The 16417-nt window shown below is 41.9% G+C and overlaps 1 protein-coding gene across 3 annotated transcripts in view; it reads left to right on the top strand.

Annotated features, from left to right (window-relative positions):
- Positions 1-16417, top strand: part of LOC131128603 (tetratricopeptide repeat protein 28-like) — a 188893-nt gene that overhangs the window by 124586 nt on the left and 47890 nt on the right. For all 3 annotated transcript variants that reach the window (XM_078789822.1, XM_058071605.2, XM_058071607.2), the window contains one exon: positions 766-896. In XM_078789822.1, coding sequence (XP_078645948.1) covers positions 766-896 — 131 coding nt within the window. The remainder of the gene's footprint in view (positions 1-765; positions 897-16417) is intronic.

Here is a 16417-nt window from a genome sequence, read left to right as displayed (position 1 = left end):
TTGAGTAAGGAACTTAATGCACTAGAATGAGTGAATTCAAGAAAAAATACAAGCTGTTGATTTTTGCAAAATACACGGAAGAAGAGTCTGGAACCTATCATGTTATGTTCATATGTTCAGTTATCATATGATTGTAAAAAAAACCCAAAACATTACATCAAAAAACAACACCTGGAATACAGGGACTGAAAAAATATACTGCAATAGAAACAGGGATAGGAATTTAATAAGCTCTGCTTCTTCCTACTCCTTTCGGATGTGTAAAGCTGTGAATTTAATTGAATTATCTGATGTATTCATTTTTAACTCGATGCATGTTCAAATAAAATGAAACCATTATCATTTGAAATTGTAACCTTCCCATCTCAGAATTAATGCCAAGGTCTCACTAAATGTCTCGCACATCTTTGTTTTACATTGACAGGGAAGGTCTTTGTTAAATATTTTAAGTGGAAGAGAAGTGTTATGGAATAATGAAAGGATTTCTCACATGACTAGTATTTGCAGAAAGGAAAATTGGGTTTTCAGGTGGCTCATGGACACTTTTACTTTAGTTGGGCCATGTATGGGAGGCATCTGTGTCAAAATGAAATAATCAGGTCTTTCCTTTTACCACTGTCTACCACATTGCCAGCTTTCCACCAGTCAGGGAAACCACTCTACTGTGGAAAAAGTGCAAGTTGACCATGGTTAAAGTCCCCGAACACTAAGTTTGCTTTGTTATAACCTGCTGCCTTAAGAATAATGAATCTGATTCATCTCCAGGTGACCAAACAGGGGAATGCCGTGCTCATGGGAATTTAGGCTCTGCATTTTTCTCCAAGGGAAACTATCGTGAAGCTTTGACCAACCATCGCAACCAGCTTGTTCTCGCCATGAAGCTGAAGGACAGAGAGGTAAGAAACACACACAAGTGGAGAGGTTTGACATAGACAAAGCAAGCTACCTGGACAAGATAATGAATCCGGGTGGCAGCACTTTCATGGTGTCTTATCAGGCTGTTTGTGTGGGCCTGTGCTGTACCCTGCATTCATCTGCTGTGGCTTTTTCGAAGGTAACTGAAGGGCACACAGATGCTGGTGCTCTTTTTCTCTTCAAGAAAAGGTGTTGAGTCAGTGCACAAGAGTACACTTGAAGGTCACATAAAAGGAGGGGGAAGCATTTCAGGACCTTTGTCTTGTTTCCTTTGCCACTGGAAAACATTTATGCAGACATTTAGCTGACGTTTCTATGATTCATGTAGCAATTAATAAAGGGCTGTTTGGATATACTATTTAGTGTATTGCACAGAGAGAGAAAACAAAAACTGTCCAGTGACGTCCTGCATCCTGCCTGTTGGCCTCTGAGGTCATTGTTGGGGGCTGACAGGTGCTTGTATTCCAACACAATTGCCGTCACCCAAGGAGAAGAATGGCCTCCATTTCCCCTTCATTCCTTATCCTTCCTACCAGGCCGGTCGGTTTGCTTGTTTGTCCTCGCTGATATCACAAGGCATTTAAACAGTCCAGGCAAAGTCAGAACAAAGCAGTTCCACAAAACATTTGAAAAATGAGGCCAGAGCTCTTCTCAACATCTTTCCATTCCACAGTTTGAGGATATGTGCAGAGAGAAGTATGATTTATGGCTCCACTGATTTTGCTGGCAAAAACGTCTGTCCTGAAGGTTAGACTGAAGCCTGTATGGGTGCTTCAGTAACATAAAGAACAAATGCAAGGTGATTTGTAGTTGTGGCAGCAATTAGTTGTCTCATTTAGTATGCATACATACCTGTTATTGCAGACCAATGTGTCCAGTATGACAGATTTGACCTACATAGGGAGGAGTAATCCCTTGTTCTCTTATTGATGACAAATGTAGTCAAAGGTGACCTGTGACCATGTGGTGATATTGGATAGCACTAAAAGTTGCATCATATACAAAATGTTCTGATTTGCCTCCTACAGCCCCCCCCCCTCCCGCCCTCCTCGCTGCTTGTCCCCCGACAGGCCTCCTAATCAGAGTCATATGTGTGTCACACCACCTGGCCTTGCTCCGTGCACACTACAGCCTGGTGGATAACTCATTACGGCTGGGGCTGTGTTTTTGTTTCTGGTGTAGACTTTTTATCTGGCCTTTTTGTGGCTGAGGTCACTTCCTAGAGGCCGGAGGTGGGGTGTTGTTTCTGACTGGATTTCCAGGGCATGTCTACTGTCCAGAGTAGTGAAGAACACAAATACTAAAGTGGTACTGATCGCTGTCCATGAGTGGTGAAGGTACATTGGATATGTACATTTTGGGAAATTGGAATATTCAAATGGTATTAAATAAGAATGACTTGTTTCATTATTGTCTGACAAAAAGCTTGTTGAACCTCAATGCTTTGCCTAGCAATGGGAATTTGGATTGTCGTTGACTTTGCATTTAACATCTTGCATGTCATACCGTCATGCAATATGAGAGAAATACTTTGTCACATCCTGTGTTATTCCTCACTGTTACAACTGGGCTTTAATGTGTTGAAAGCACATTAGGTGTGTGGTGTGTTGCCAAAAGTCGGACCTACAGTAAATAGCACCAGTGTTATCTTCTTTGTTTGCGTTGAGTGGCACTGATACGGCCCTGTTCTTGTTGTTGTCGGTCAACATATTACTCACATCAAGGGTCACCAAATGTGGAGATATGATTCATGATGAGACCGGAGTATAAACTGTTGACTCTCCGCTTAACAACAAGTAACAACCACTTAAAGGCATAGTTTGTATATTTTGACATTAAGTTGTATGACATCCCCATCAGCAGTTTAGTACATCAATGGTGACTTCCCCACATCTCCCGTGAGCTGTGTTCTGGACGGATTTATGTGATGAGGAACGTAGTCCCGGGTAGTTGTTGGGGTGGGCGACTTAGGTAAAGAGTTTGGATTCTCAAAACAATATGCGTTCAAAAGACTAATATATCACAAAACTGTTGCCAACAAAAAAATCAGACCTCTCAATCGCTTGCCGTTATTTTTTCTCCATTTGTATCACTACGCTCTGTCACCTGTCCATTGAAGACTGCTGCAACGTGACAGTCTCCCATCGCAGCCCAAACACAGCTCTATCAGTCTGCAAAAGTTTATAAAACAATCTATAAAGATTTGGAACTCAATCGAACCACAGTAAACGCCATTACCTAGACGGTGAAAACATGGAAAGGTAGTGAACCTTGCCAGGAATGGCCGGTCAACCAAAATTATCCCAAGAGCACAGTGATGACTCATCCACAAGGTCACAAAAGACCCCACAACAACAAAACGAAACGAAAACCACTGCTGAACAAAAAGAACATTAAGTCTAGTCTCAATTTTGTCACAAAACATCTTGGTGATTCCCATGACCTTTGGGAAAATGCGATGCTATGTTATGATAGCTGTGGTCTTAAACTTTTGATCAGGTGATGGGGAGCCAATTTCACTTTTGATTGTTTGCAATACATTTTTTTGTCTCCACTCCTGTGGCTTCTTTCTGCATTTTGAAGCTCTACTCAGAACCTCCTTCAGATAGACAGTGCAAAATGTAAATCCTTGCAATTTTCAACTGGTTTTAACATTTTGATCAGGAGTAGTATATGTATATACTCAGTGTCTATTTCTACTAATGCTCACTCTAAAGCCAAAAATGTAATTGCTCTGTATCTCGTCTACATGGTATGTTCACTATAAATCAAGAGGTGGTACTATGAATGCTGTATATCAGTAAAACTGACATGCATGGGATTGCTTTTATCTGCTGACAACCACTGCAAAATCTTCAATGTGACCAACCACAGAACCATGTAACAACACAAGCAGGTCTAATTTTGCCAGACATGCTGCAAGGTGAACGTTAGTGACAATGATAGATTGGCATGAATCTCACTACGAAGACAAGGATATGTGGCTACACTTTAAAAAGCAAGCCAAATGAGAAACAAAGCAGAGCTGTGGAAAGGCTCAGAGTGAGTGCTCTGTCATGACTGGAGTTGCGGTCCTAACCAATGAGGTCATCGGCTAGTGTGGAGTTAGTTATTTCTTTAACTTGTGGCCTTTTGGATGTATCCTCAGCAGCTGTCGACACGATCACACTCCTACAGACTCGGTCTTTTGTAGCTTTATGAGTTTTCTTCCTCCGAGACCTGTCAGCATCTTTAACATAAGCCAAAGTGAAACAAAGCTTCAAATCGTTCCGTATGTATGCCTGTGGCATTTTCATCTTAAATAGCAGGTTTAATGAGAGGGAGGTAACCCCTCATTTGGAGTGTGAGTATTTAGGAGAAACTGAGTCGGGTTGACGGCAGTACAGTCTCTAATTATGTCTTGTGTGATGTTCAAAAGAGACTGAACAGTCGACTCCCCCAACCCCAAATTGGAATGGAAATCACAATCACAGAAAAGGATAAGAGATAGTAACTTTTCCCTTTTAACCAACACTTCTTACTCTACTCCGTCCCCTTCCGGCAGCTCCCTTTTTAGCTCTGGCATTGTTTATCTTTGCTTGCTCTCACTCTGTGCTCCATCTGCCGAGAGGAATTTACTCAAACTTTGCTCCTCGCTCTACATAGTGATACAGACTATTTTATCACTGGTGTTTATCTTTTGTCGAGGTTAGAGCTGTATAGATTTTGCTAGACCTTGTCTAGTATAATGACGTTGAGTGTGGAACCTTTAAATAGGTGGTGAAATAGTGCAAGAAAAGTGTGTATTTCCCTTGTCAGGGTCACAATTTGTCAGTGTGTGTCAGCACACTCGTAGAGAAGATCATTAAAGAGTCATTAGGACATGGACGTGTGCCTTTTCATCCTTTCTGAGGGCTGACATTAATAAAAGATGGCACAAGAGATATCTGAAAACACTGTCTCTTTCCTTTAACATCAAACATGTTGCTGATTAAAAGTGAAGATTTGTGGATGATATGCAGCGTAGATTTAGCAAAAGTCTTGGTGGCATTGAGCATCATGCAAAGTGACACTCTCACCACACATACTGCAGAGGCCGTATGAGTGTTCTCACCTATTGTGATGTCATACATATTTAAACTAATTACCATAGTACAAATACTACTAGAGTCACTGCCATTATGAACAGTAAAATATACTATGAACTAAAATTTTTTTAAAAAACCTGCTGAGCTGAGAAATACACACTCATCTACAAACATCTACATGGTGCAGCATGGTACCCACTGTGTCTTATTAATGAGGCACCACCTCCCCGGCCCAGTGGTTTAGAACACCTCTACAGCAGCTCGCTTAGGTATGAATCATGACAGATGGACATCTAGTGTCAACCAATGGGCCATGACCACTGCTGAGAAGCAAGGACTGGTGTGCTTATATATTTATGGAACTCCTGCTTGCTGTCCTCCATTTTGTTTGCATGGCATGTATTTCCTTACAATTTTTTTTTTATGTTTTTCATACTATTACTATTATTGGAGCCTGTTCATAATGCCAGGTCTGTACTTAATCTGTATGTCCTGCAAAATACCAGGGGTTGTAAAATATTGAACTTCCCACTTGCATCCATCCACTTTCCATACAATTATCTGTCTTAGGGCCATAACAGTGGCTGCAGCTTATTCCACCTGACTGAATGTGAAAGGCGGATTACACCCTGGACTGATCACAGGTTAAACACAAGGCATTTATGAGTGGGGCATTAAGTGGAAGTAGATCTCATGTCAGTTGTACAAAAATCAACTATGTGGAGTACTGCACTACCAGTTTCCCTCAACACACCCGATAGTGAACATTAGCTTTCAAATCAATTCAGTGCTGTATTTTTGATTGTGTGTTTGTACTGTGTGCTGCACGTGTCTCCCCAGTGAAGCATTTGTCTAAGAGATGAAACTTCTGCTCTTGTCTTTATTGCATCCTCTCTCGGTAGCTCATGTCCCATTTCTCTTTTCTGCCACCCCCATACGAATTTTCCATGGCGTCTTACTCCCCCCACATGTCCAACCCCCCTTGTTATCTCACATGTCTCCCTCTTATACCATTTAGTTCAATTCTAAATGTATAGAAGCTCAGTATTTCATACTGTATGTTGTATGACAACATTGTTTAAAGGGGACCGATTATGCACATTTTTCGACCCTTTGTATTGAGTTGTGGTCCCCTATATAGCAGCTACACACAATAACCCGCCCAAAAAATGTTTTAGATTTTGCTGAATCTGCACCTATTCCAGCTGTATTTCCTTTGATTTGTGCTTCCTGCCAAAACATTTTAATTCTTTTTTTTTTACCACACCTTTTGAAACTGAGCGTTTTGAGCCATCCCAAACTTCTTTCAGGGCTCACTTCCAAATGTGCAAACCTCATTATCTGAAATTTTGGCATTGTTTAACACGAAAATACAACATTCTATCTACATTTATAGGTCAGAAAAGTGGAAAAAGCATAATAGGTCCCCTTTAAGGGTTTAATTGCCTAGAGAGGCAGGGTACACCGTAGACTGATCGCCAGCCAATCACAGGGCACATATAGACAAAGAACCATTCACACTCACATTCATACCTATGGACACCAATTAACCTAACATACATGTTTCTGGAATATGTGAGGAAAACGGAGTACCCATAGAAAACCCACGCACGGGGAGAACATGCAAACTCCACAGAGACACCCAAGCAGAGAATCGAACCCAGGTCTTCCCGATCTCCTGACTGTGTGGCCTACATGCTGACCACTCGGTCACAATGCGGCGCACATCCTGTACAGACTACATGAATACACAAGAAGTACAAGCTACCTCTCCAAGGCCACTCAAACAGTACTCGAATGCATATACTTCTGTACTGTCTGCAAATCCGACCATTCATTGTTGAGACTGGTACATAATTAATCATTTAATATTACGCCCTGTCTGTCTGTTTCTCACTTACTGTTGCAATCAATGGCAATACTGAGGGAAAGATTAGATGACAAATATAGAGTGACACGATCACAGCAGACCATTGACTTTCTGCTGTGTTGCCACTTTATGATTAAAAATGAGAGCCGTAGGTAGTATACATGAGTGAGTGACAGAAATCCAACAACCTCATAGAGATTTTTCCTTATGACAACAAGCTGCATGTCATAATAATGTTCATCATTGTAGAAATCCAAAGTGTTTTCCTTTATCTCAGCAGGAATATTTGACGTAGCAGGGTAAGAGTAATTAAGATGAAATCGTCTTCTATAGATCTTCTCTGATGATAAGGAATGGAAGCCCATTAAACACATTCCAGCAGAGTGCTAGTTTGCATGGTTTTGATTTAAATAAATCGCACGTCTCTGTAGCCAAGTGAAACAAATGTTTAGGACTAGAGCTCATTTTCAGGACACTTTTGGGACAGCTGCAAGAGATGTGGGGAGGAGACCTAAAAGTGTCAGCTTTCAAAGTGTGAGAATAATTCATTATCTGATCTCATCCGTGTAATCCTTAGTATTGAGTCTCTGAGTCATGTGAATTCTCATCCCTGCCATCATGGCAGTTTAAACGTTATTGACTGTTGACTGGACTACATTTGTGATTTCTTCAAACAGACCGCCTAAACCTGGCACTCTTTCCTTCCCTTCCCCATCCCCTCCAGCCGCTGTCCAGCCCAGACCTTGCATGGAATGACCAGAGAGCCATTTGAAGCTCTGCATCCCTCTCTCTAACCCAATCGATAGAAAAGCTGTCAGCAAGATGAATGGAGGTTTTAGGAAGTCCATTTTAATGAAGGAGAAAGGGGGAGTAAGAGAAAGAGATGTACTTAGAAAGAGAGGAAGAATGACTCACCAATGGTAGTTATGAATGAATTGAAAGGATATGGTGGGGGAAAAGATAGTAAGTGATATGTATATCCATGTATTGAATGTGTGTAGAATAATGACTGTGCTGTGTAATAGTGTCTCCGGTGACAACGATGATGAGGAGTGCATTGACTTGATTTAGTTTCTGGTAGCCCTAATTGTAGCCGCATTGTATGAAACGACTCCTTAGATAGAATAGAATCAAGTACACCCCTACACAGAGACCTTTATTATTGGACTGTGGGGATTTCATTTCGCTTGCCAACCAACACCACATCAAATCCACGAGTTCATGAATTATGTCTGTGGCTCTCTAGTAAAAAATATTATTTATACAACAAGGGAGTGCTCAACTCCAAACCAGTTCCCTACACAGCCGACAGAGTTCCCTCCACATTTGCACTAAGAAGTTAACTTGAAGGAATGGATTTTGTTGTTTGTTTCAGTGTTTAATAGGCATACCCTTTGCCACATGTCGTTATGCAGAGAAGGCTGCATGGTAATTGGTGATTAGGAGATGAGGGCAAAGGTTGCTGGGCTCATCGGTGGTGGAGACAACAATGTCCTCTGGGCACTGCTCCATCTGAACCCTGTTTTCATTCATTGGAGCAATTACTGGCCCTTATTAGTCACTGTGACTTTAGAAAAGTCGATTTATGTATGCCCAATTCTTTGTATGTGGACAATGCAAAAGAGAAAACAACAGGTTGGTGAGCTTCTCTATTGTATTATTTTCCCTTTAGGTTCTTTCAGGTTCTTTGGTGAACAAGTGAAGTTTGTAATAGGAACTGGACCCCTTGTCACCGTTTGCTCTTTTGTAAAAAGAGACTTGCTCTTGGAGATGCGCTGAAAGTCAGATTATGTTGCGGACTTTGAGACAGTTCCATCTGTGCGGAGAATGGTTTATGTAAACAAGCGAATCATGCCACTCCCAGGGGTAGTGGTCAGTGGTGCTACAAGTGTGTGTTATATATAGTGGGATGTCGGAGACAGCATTTATGCATGGTGAGGAAATGGCCTTTTGAAAGACTCCTGACATCCCGCCAAGGAGTAGGATTACAGCTGCTTAGTTTGGCTCAGTCCACGCCTCCGAACAATCCATATACAGTGAGATTTGCTTTCATTGCCTTTCTCAGTCTGCCCTTTCCCCACTCAGTCTTGCTATTGTCCCGTGTTACGGCGGTGTCAGCATTCTTGTCCCTGTGGCACACTATTGAGACCTTCTCCAATCTCTCTTGGATGAGAGCCCTCTTCCTTTATGGGGAGGTGGAGTGTGTCTTTGTGGAATAAGCTTTGGGAAAGCAATAAAATGGATAGGAAATACGAGGCCCCAAATGAGTGAAATGAAAGCACTTTGTCTTAAGAGAGGACAGAGGCCTATGGCTTCTGCCCGTACTGCACTACACTCCGCATCATCTTTATAAAAAAGATGGAGGCAGGCATGCTTTTGCTGGATTCACACCAATGTCCTCTCTTGAATGGAGAATGAGACCATGTGGCATCAAGACTGTAAAAAAGCCATAGAGCCCAGAGGCAATGACTGCTTGGGTGTTTTATTGTAGCACAGTTCGCTTAAGAAAATTTTGCAGCTATTGCTGCTGCTGTCATCAGATTTAATTGGAGCTTGTGGCAAGCTTTGATGGAAAGGACATGGTTCTCTTGCGGTACCCGATCTCGGTTCACACACAAGCACACAACAATCTAGATTCACCGTGGTCCCTATTATTTCTAATAACTGCAGTTTTTACACTCTTTTGTAGTGGTGCCAACGGCAGTGGTTTGGTATTGTGGGATAGCTGTTCAATGCCCTCCCCTCATTGTTCGCCACAGGAAACTTGGGTTGGGTATCCTTCACATATTATCCAATACTGGTACCCAATTGGTACTTTTTGAAATGGTGCCTGTTCTTAACTTGTGGTCATGGTAATGGTTTAATTTGTAGCATTATAGAGTGTGCACACAGTGAGCATCTTACCTGCATCCATGCAAATTACAAGCTCATTGATGTCTAATGTCCCAATATCCTGCAAAAAATGTTTAATGACCACATTTCCTCTACTGATGCTGTCCCAAGTTTGTTTACACTTAGTAAACGTGGCCCCCTCACGTGTGGCTCCTGAGCTCCCTGGCACCAGCGGTGCCTGTGGCAAAGTGTGGCCAACAATGAGTGCTCCTCCTCGGGCAGGCGAGGTGGAGGCAGCGCTTTCGCACCTGGCTTCTCATGAGTTCCAACACGCCGTTTTGAACTGAAAGTAATGTATTTATGAATAAAGAACTTGAACGTGAACTTGTTCAGAGGGTGGCGTGACACATGAAGTACTCGACTTGCTTCACTCTGCATTACCCACGAAGCATTGCACACACTAGCATAACAATCCGAACAATTCTTGAATGGGACCTATTCTGCACATCTTTGGCTTTGTATTGAGTTGTGGACTCCTATAGAGCAGCCACACACAATAACCTTCACATCTTCCAGATTCTGCACCTCTTTCTGCAGTATTTCAATTGACTTCATGCTTCCGACCCAAACGGTCTGTTTAATTTACCTCTCTGCCGTGATTGGTCACACTCCCAAGCACTCCTGAGGACTTTGCATGAAATAACCCTATAATTTGTCGTGTCTTTTGTTTGCAGAGCGTGAAGAAATAAACATGCATAGGCTAAAAAGTATAAATAAAGAAAAGCAATTTATATTCAATATTTTTCTACAATTCCAGTAAGACAATACATAGTTGTAAGCAGTGAACAGTTTTAGGTGGTGATGGATGTCATAGTTTTCAGTCTTCCATTCTCATGTTTCACCTAGAAAAATTTAAATAGTAAATTGTATATGGATTATTCATAGTTGTACTGTGTAAACTGAACTAGTTCATGAGAACTATGAACTGGTAGTTTCTCATACAGCGTACATATTTTAACAGCAGCATTTACAGTCTATACATGTTGATTTTTTGCCATTACAGCCAAAAGTGTTGTGTAGTGTGTGTTTTTTTTATGTTTCTGTATAATGATTTGAGCATCTGTGAATGTGCGCATGGGCACGTTTTTGACTTCATCACCATTCAGAAAGGCTTAGTGTGATTAGAGTAGTGTGATCCTCCGAAGAGTTAATGATGAGAGAAGCAGTCGCTCCATAGAGGCCAATCACTCCACTCTGATGGCATGTGGTGGCTTATCTCGCTCTATGTATTGGGTGTGTGTCTTTGTCTGTTGGCATGTGTGGCAACATACATGATAGGATTTTAACTAGCTCCTCTCACATGATTGCTTTTGTTGTCATCAATTGTGAGCACCATTAAAGGCGAAGTGATTCCATTGTCTGAGTGCTTGATATTTCAGGGTTTGTGGACAAACCGGGCAGAATTCATATACAGCTCAATTATGCTAGTTTCAGACTAAAAAATAGCTCAAGCACTGTATGAGTCTGTGTACCATTTGCTTTATTTCAGGGCTTCATGGTGTGCTGTGGAAGGCAAAGGGTGTTTTTTTCTTCTCTTGGGGGAAAAACTGGCAGGCTTAATGACACTGTTGGGGTTACAGCATAGCTCCAACTCATTTTCCAATGTGATTGAAGTTCGCTGTGGGTAGCATTTCATCAGTGCTGAGCAGACAAAAGGGATCTTTACAGTGTTGTCGTTGTATGTGTGCATAGTTTGTGTACGCCTGCAGCACCAAAGAGATGGTAAAATGACTTTATGGTTGTTATATTGACTGTGTCACAATCTCACGTTCTCTGAGATGATGAGTTTTGTCGGGGCTTGTCTCTTGTGTGTACTCCAATTCTTTATTGCTTTTCATATATACACAGTGACAAGTTTGCATGTAAACATTAAACAGGACTCTGCACAGATAAGTTCCCATGTCGGGGTTGTTGTAAAAGTATTTGCAACTGGGATAGGCTCCAGCACACTATTCTAGTGTTTAGCTTGCTTTTCAGACCTACTTGTTGCAGTTCATCATAAATTAGGCCACATCAGTTTGAGGCGACATGATGTAGAATGAGTCATGTAATAATTGTTGATGTTGGCTCAGTTGTATCTCCCTCTGCTTTTCTTTCTTACTTCTGCTCCCTTTCCATGGTCCCTTCAAACTGTCTGTTTGTTTTTGGTTAAGCAGCAGTTAAGCGTATAGTGTGGCAGTGAAGCCTGCATCCTGCCTTGTAATGGCAGTGCAAAGCCAGCTTTTGATTGCTCCATCACTCCAATGTGAAGGAGCCAATGAAACACAGTGGAAGCCACACTGGTGTTTTCCTCATCATTCTTTCTCTTGACTGGTGGAAGTAGAATTCAATTGGTTCTTGTGTGTTCGCTTTGAGTCAGCTGACACTCTTCAGGTCTCGCACAGCATCCAAAGTTTAGCCCCTACCTTCTCTGCAGTGTGGAGTCAACGAGAACCAACTGTTTCTTCTACACTTTCAAATCCACCAGCTTATATTGCATGACCTGGAGACAAGCAGCATCCTAGAAAACATCAGTCCTTCCAATTCCAACAACATCCCTACAGAGTATTTGGTAAACATTCTCCTCTATCCTCTCCGCCACCCTTAACAAAACAACACTTTCACTTCCTGTATCTGCCTCTATTAGAATGCCTCCTGCCTTCTATTCCCTCAGAAGACTTCAGGTAAAGTAGCAAAGACAGATGTGTGTTTGGTGTGTCCAGGCACAGGTTAAAGCAGAAAGCAGCTCTGAACAAGAATGCATCTCTGGTTGCTCAGCCGATATGCCAACATAATTTGTGGTTGAAGGGCTATAACAATCACTCTTCCGCTATGTCTTCTATTATGCCAAGGGCAAGAGATACAATCAGTGGTCCCGCCAGTAACTATTTACCCTCCCTGTCAATCAGAGTCCGGAGGCGTGCACTCACAGCTGGAGGCAACGCTGGCAGGTGGCCCAGCATTGCCTAGAAAACATGTCTTAAAAGCAAACCATTATTTCCTGATCATCACCTCCTTTCTTATCTGCACCAAACCCTTCTCTACATCTTGACTTGAGCTTCATCTCCCATGGGTGACCATCTTTATCCTTCTTCCAGCCTGGATATCTTTAGCCCATATTAGGGCTATCAGCAAATGCATAACATCAAGGGAGCTTTGGTGCATGTGTCTGGCCTGAAAATACACCACATTTTATCCTTCTGCACAAGCGTGCACACACATAACATTCAAAATAGGGACAGAGTTGCTTCTACACCCCCAAATAGGCAGATATGTCTTATATAGGACATGTAAATGAATTTCACAGGGATTTGGTTTTCATCATGCTGCGCTCAGTTCACTTTATGGTCTTAAACCTCTGTCATAGTAGGAGCTGGTGAGAGGAAGCTTTTGTGCATGCAGGTGCTTTTAGATGCATAATGCGTTTACCTATGTGATAATAAAACCCAGTAGTGGAATAGTCTTTTTAGTCTTTATCAGTCACAACAGTCCTGTCTCCATGATGCTGAAGTGAAAAGTCCGGTGTTGTTGAAATATATGGGTTATTCTGCCATACCTTGGAGGAGATATAGTCCAAATAGCAGTGAAGGGTGGTTCTCCCTTTGCCTTTTGCACCCACTGTCCACGTCACCATCCTCACCACCCTTACCAGGATTGTAATTACATTTAGGGAATAAAAGCACAGAGGGGAGAAGGGATTTGTGCACTGAGCTTGAGGTAGATCGAGTCCCTTTAGCATGTCATTGTGAATTTATTCATCCGGCACAACAAAGCCTGATGGCAAGAGTTGGAATGGGTCATGTTTAAACTGGCTGTTTAACCTGCACCTACAAGGGAGAGCACTTGCATCTATCTAGGATGTATGCATGGCCTGCGGGTACTCGACTGGTGACCTGCAAAAGAGGCAAGCTGATTTTTTTTTTTTTTTGTGGGTTGGTGCACTATGTAAATGCAGACTTAATAGTAAAATAGCAACAATGCAGTCAAGAATGAACAACAGTTTTGTAAGACATTGTGTGGATGTTTGTAGTAGCAGTGATGATTTATTTAATTTCTGTGAGGCTACACGGTGGACAAGTGGTTGCTATGTTGGCCACACAGTCAGGAGATTGGGAAAATATGGGTTAGAATCTCCGCTTGGGCATCTCCGCTTGGGATTTTGCATGTTCGGCCGAAGTTAACTGGGATAGGCCCCAGCATACACCCTGTGACACTAATAAGGATAAGCAGTATAGAAAATGGATGGAATGTTCAGTGAGTTGAATGTAAACGTTCTGGCGCTTGGTACTTTTTTTTTCCCCATCAAGCAAAAGCGGCCCAGTATAAACGCACACATAGCATAAAATAAGCATAAAGTAAGCACTTCTGATGAATTTTTTGTCATATAGTAAATCTCTCAATCATGAAAATAAGGGTGAATATGTTAATTAAGACGGAGCACATAAAGGCTTGTGGCCTTGAGTTTATTATGTCTCTTGGAAGATGGAACAACAGCCTGCCACTGCTGCTGCCTGATTCTCCTGTATTAGAAATCAAGCTAGCTTTTGCACCACTCTACAATTACAGTACGCACACACTCAAGGATTCTATGTTAGAATCGGTACGTCAATGTACTTTGTTGATGTTTGATTTTCAGTTATTTCTTTTACCATCTCAACATCCTCTTCACATTTTCAAGTTCACATATTCTCAAACAAAGAATAGACTTAAGCTCAGCATTTGGAAGCAGTCATGCATCCATCTATTTCACAGAAATCTGGTTTAAGCGTGATTTACTGTTGCAGAATGGATTATAGGCTCAGCTTTTCCAAGAGAACTGTGAGGTTGACATTTGCTTGTCACTCTTCATTTCTTTCATTGTGTCAGCATGCTCTAAGCAACAACTCTGGCCAGATCATATTGATCTGGGTCTCTCAAACCTTAACCTGTGTACTCTTATCTCTTGTCTCCTCTGCTCTCCTCTTCTCTGCTGTGCTCTCCTTTCCGAGCCTCCCCTAACCAAAGTAGTTTTATATGTCACAGAAAAAGGGTTCAACGATGTTGTCCAGCATGTCAGACCTGATTTGTCCAGCTGTGCGGGCTGTCAGGGAGGGTGCCTCCCACCAGCCTCCAAAACATCCTTGAATAACTCAGAAGTGCAATGTCCTTGGATCGGCTGCCCGGCTTCCTGCTGAATGCTCTCATATGCAGCTGGAGCCCTTGCAAGCTGTGCTTTATTTGGCACTGTGTCCTCTGAACCAACTGGAAGCCATAACAACAGCTAATTAGCGTTTAAATGATAGGCTGGTTAAAATGAATGCATGCCTCTTTGTTTAATCTAACTTAATTAGCTTGTTGTCTTTCCAATCCATCAATCCATTTTCTATGCCGCTTATCCTCACTAGCTATGCTGGAGCCTATTCCAGCTGTCTTTGGGCGAGAGGCGGGGTACACCCTGGACTGGTTGACAGCCAATCACAGTGCACATATAGACAAATAACCATTCACACTCACAGTCATACATATGGACAATTTGGAGTTACCAATTACCAATACCTGGAGAAAACCCACGCATGCACGGGAGAACATGCAAACTCCAAGCAAAGATTCAAACCCAGGTTTTTTTGGCCTCCTGACTGTGTGGCCAACATGCTAACCACTTCCCAACACATTTAAAAAAAACTCAATATTGAGTAATGTTGCCTCTAAGTCCCTCCTCTTCTTAAGAACCTTTCTGTGTGGATTTAGCACATTTTCGAGATCCAGCTACTACAGTTTTCATCACAATCAAAATTTTTTTTGTTAAAGTAGTTGCCAGCCAGTTCTATTGATGACGGTCTGGTTTTATGCGCTATGGTGGGTGCTCATTGCTCTTCAATATGGGTTAATGCAGAGAACACATTTCATTCTGTATTGAATATGTGACAACTGCATCGCCATATTCTTGCCAAGAAGAATAGTCCAATTCAACGGTAAAAAACGTGGTATTATCCAGTCGATCAGTTATTTTGTTACACTTTTAGTCAGAGGAAAACAGGTCTCTGTCTTCTATACAAATTAAACTAACTAAACAAATTTCTCATTATTGTCTTCTCTTAGAGTCAATTTAACCAGTCCTAAATGCTGTTAGTGTAAAGAACTAAACATTCTGCAAGCATTATGCACCAATTTGTGCTTCATTCCAGAGCTTAGAGTCCTTATAAAGTGGCAAGACTGGATGTTTACCTCAAATCCATCCTGAAATTACTTTCAAACAGCACTGTGATTTCCTTTCCTGTCACTACAAGGTCTCTAAAGACTTGATTCCCTTCTCTGGCAGACATCACACAGCTATGCCTGTGGAGATTTGACTTGGGCACAGAAATAAGCAGCAACCCTTCGAGGCTTCGCTCTGATTTAGAGTACATTAAGATCCATTCACAGTGCCTCAGCTTCCCCGGTGTACCACATCTTCAATTTTCTCCTCAACCTCAATTTATATTCATGTGTTTATATCAGAGGGCAAGAGGGTCTGTTTCTGTATCTGAACAATGCTGACATCCTGTCACAGGGGACCCGTGTTGTGACTGGATTTGTAGGCGGTGAAAGCAAAGGGTTAAACTCTCGCTCCACTACCCTTACCTAATATTTCACCAATTCTTTAAGGGGTCCAGTCGTACTGATTTCAGGGTTTTTTACAATGACACCATTCTAAGTAAAATACTCCATAAATATG

Source organism: Doryrhamphus excisus, linkage group LG3, assembly GCF_037039965.1.
Source record: "Doryrhamphus excisus strain RoL-2023G ecotype Guam linkage group LG3, RoL_Dexc_Guam_v1.1, whole genome shotgun sequence".
Lineage (NCBI taxonomy): Eukaryota > Metazoa > Chordata > Actinopteri > Syngnathiformes > Syngnathidae > Doryrhamphus > Doryrhamphus excisus.
This window is presented reverse-complemented; position numbering and strand designations above follow the sequence as displayed.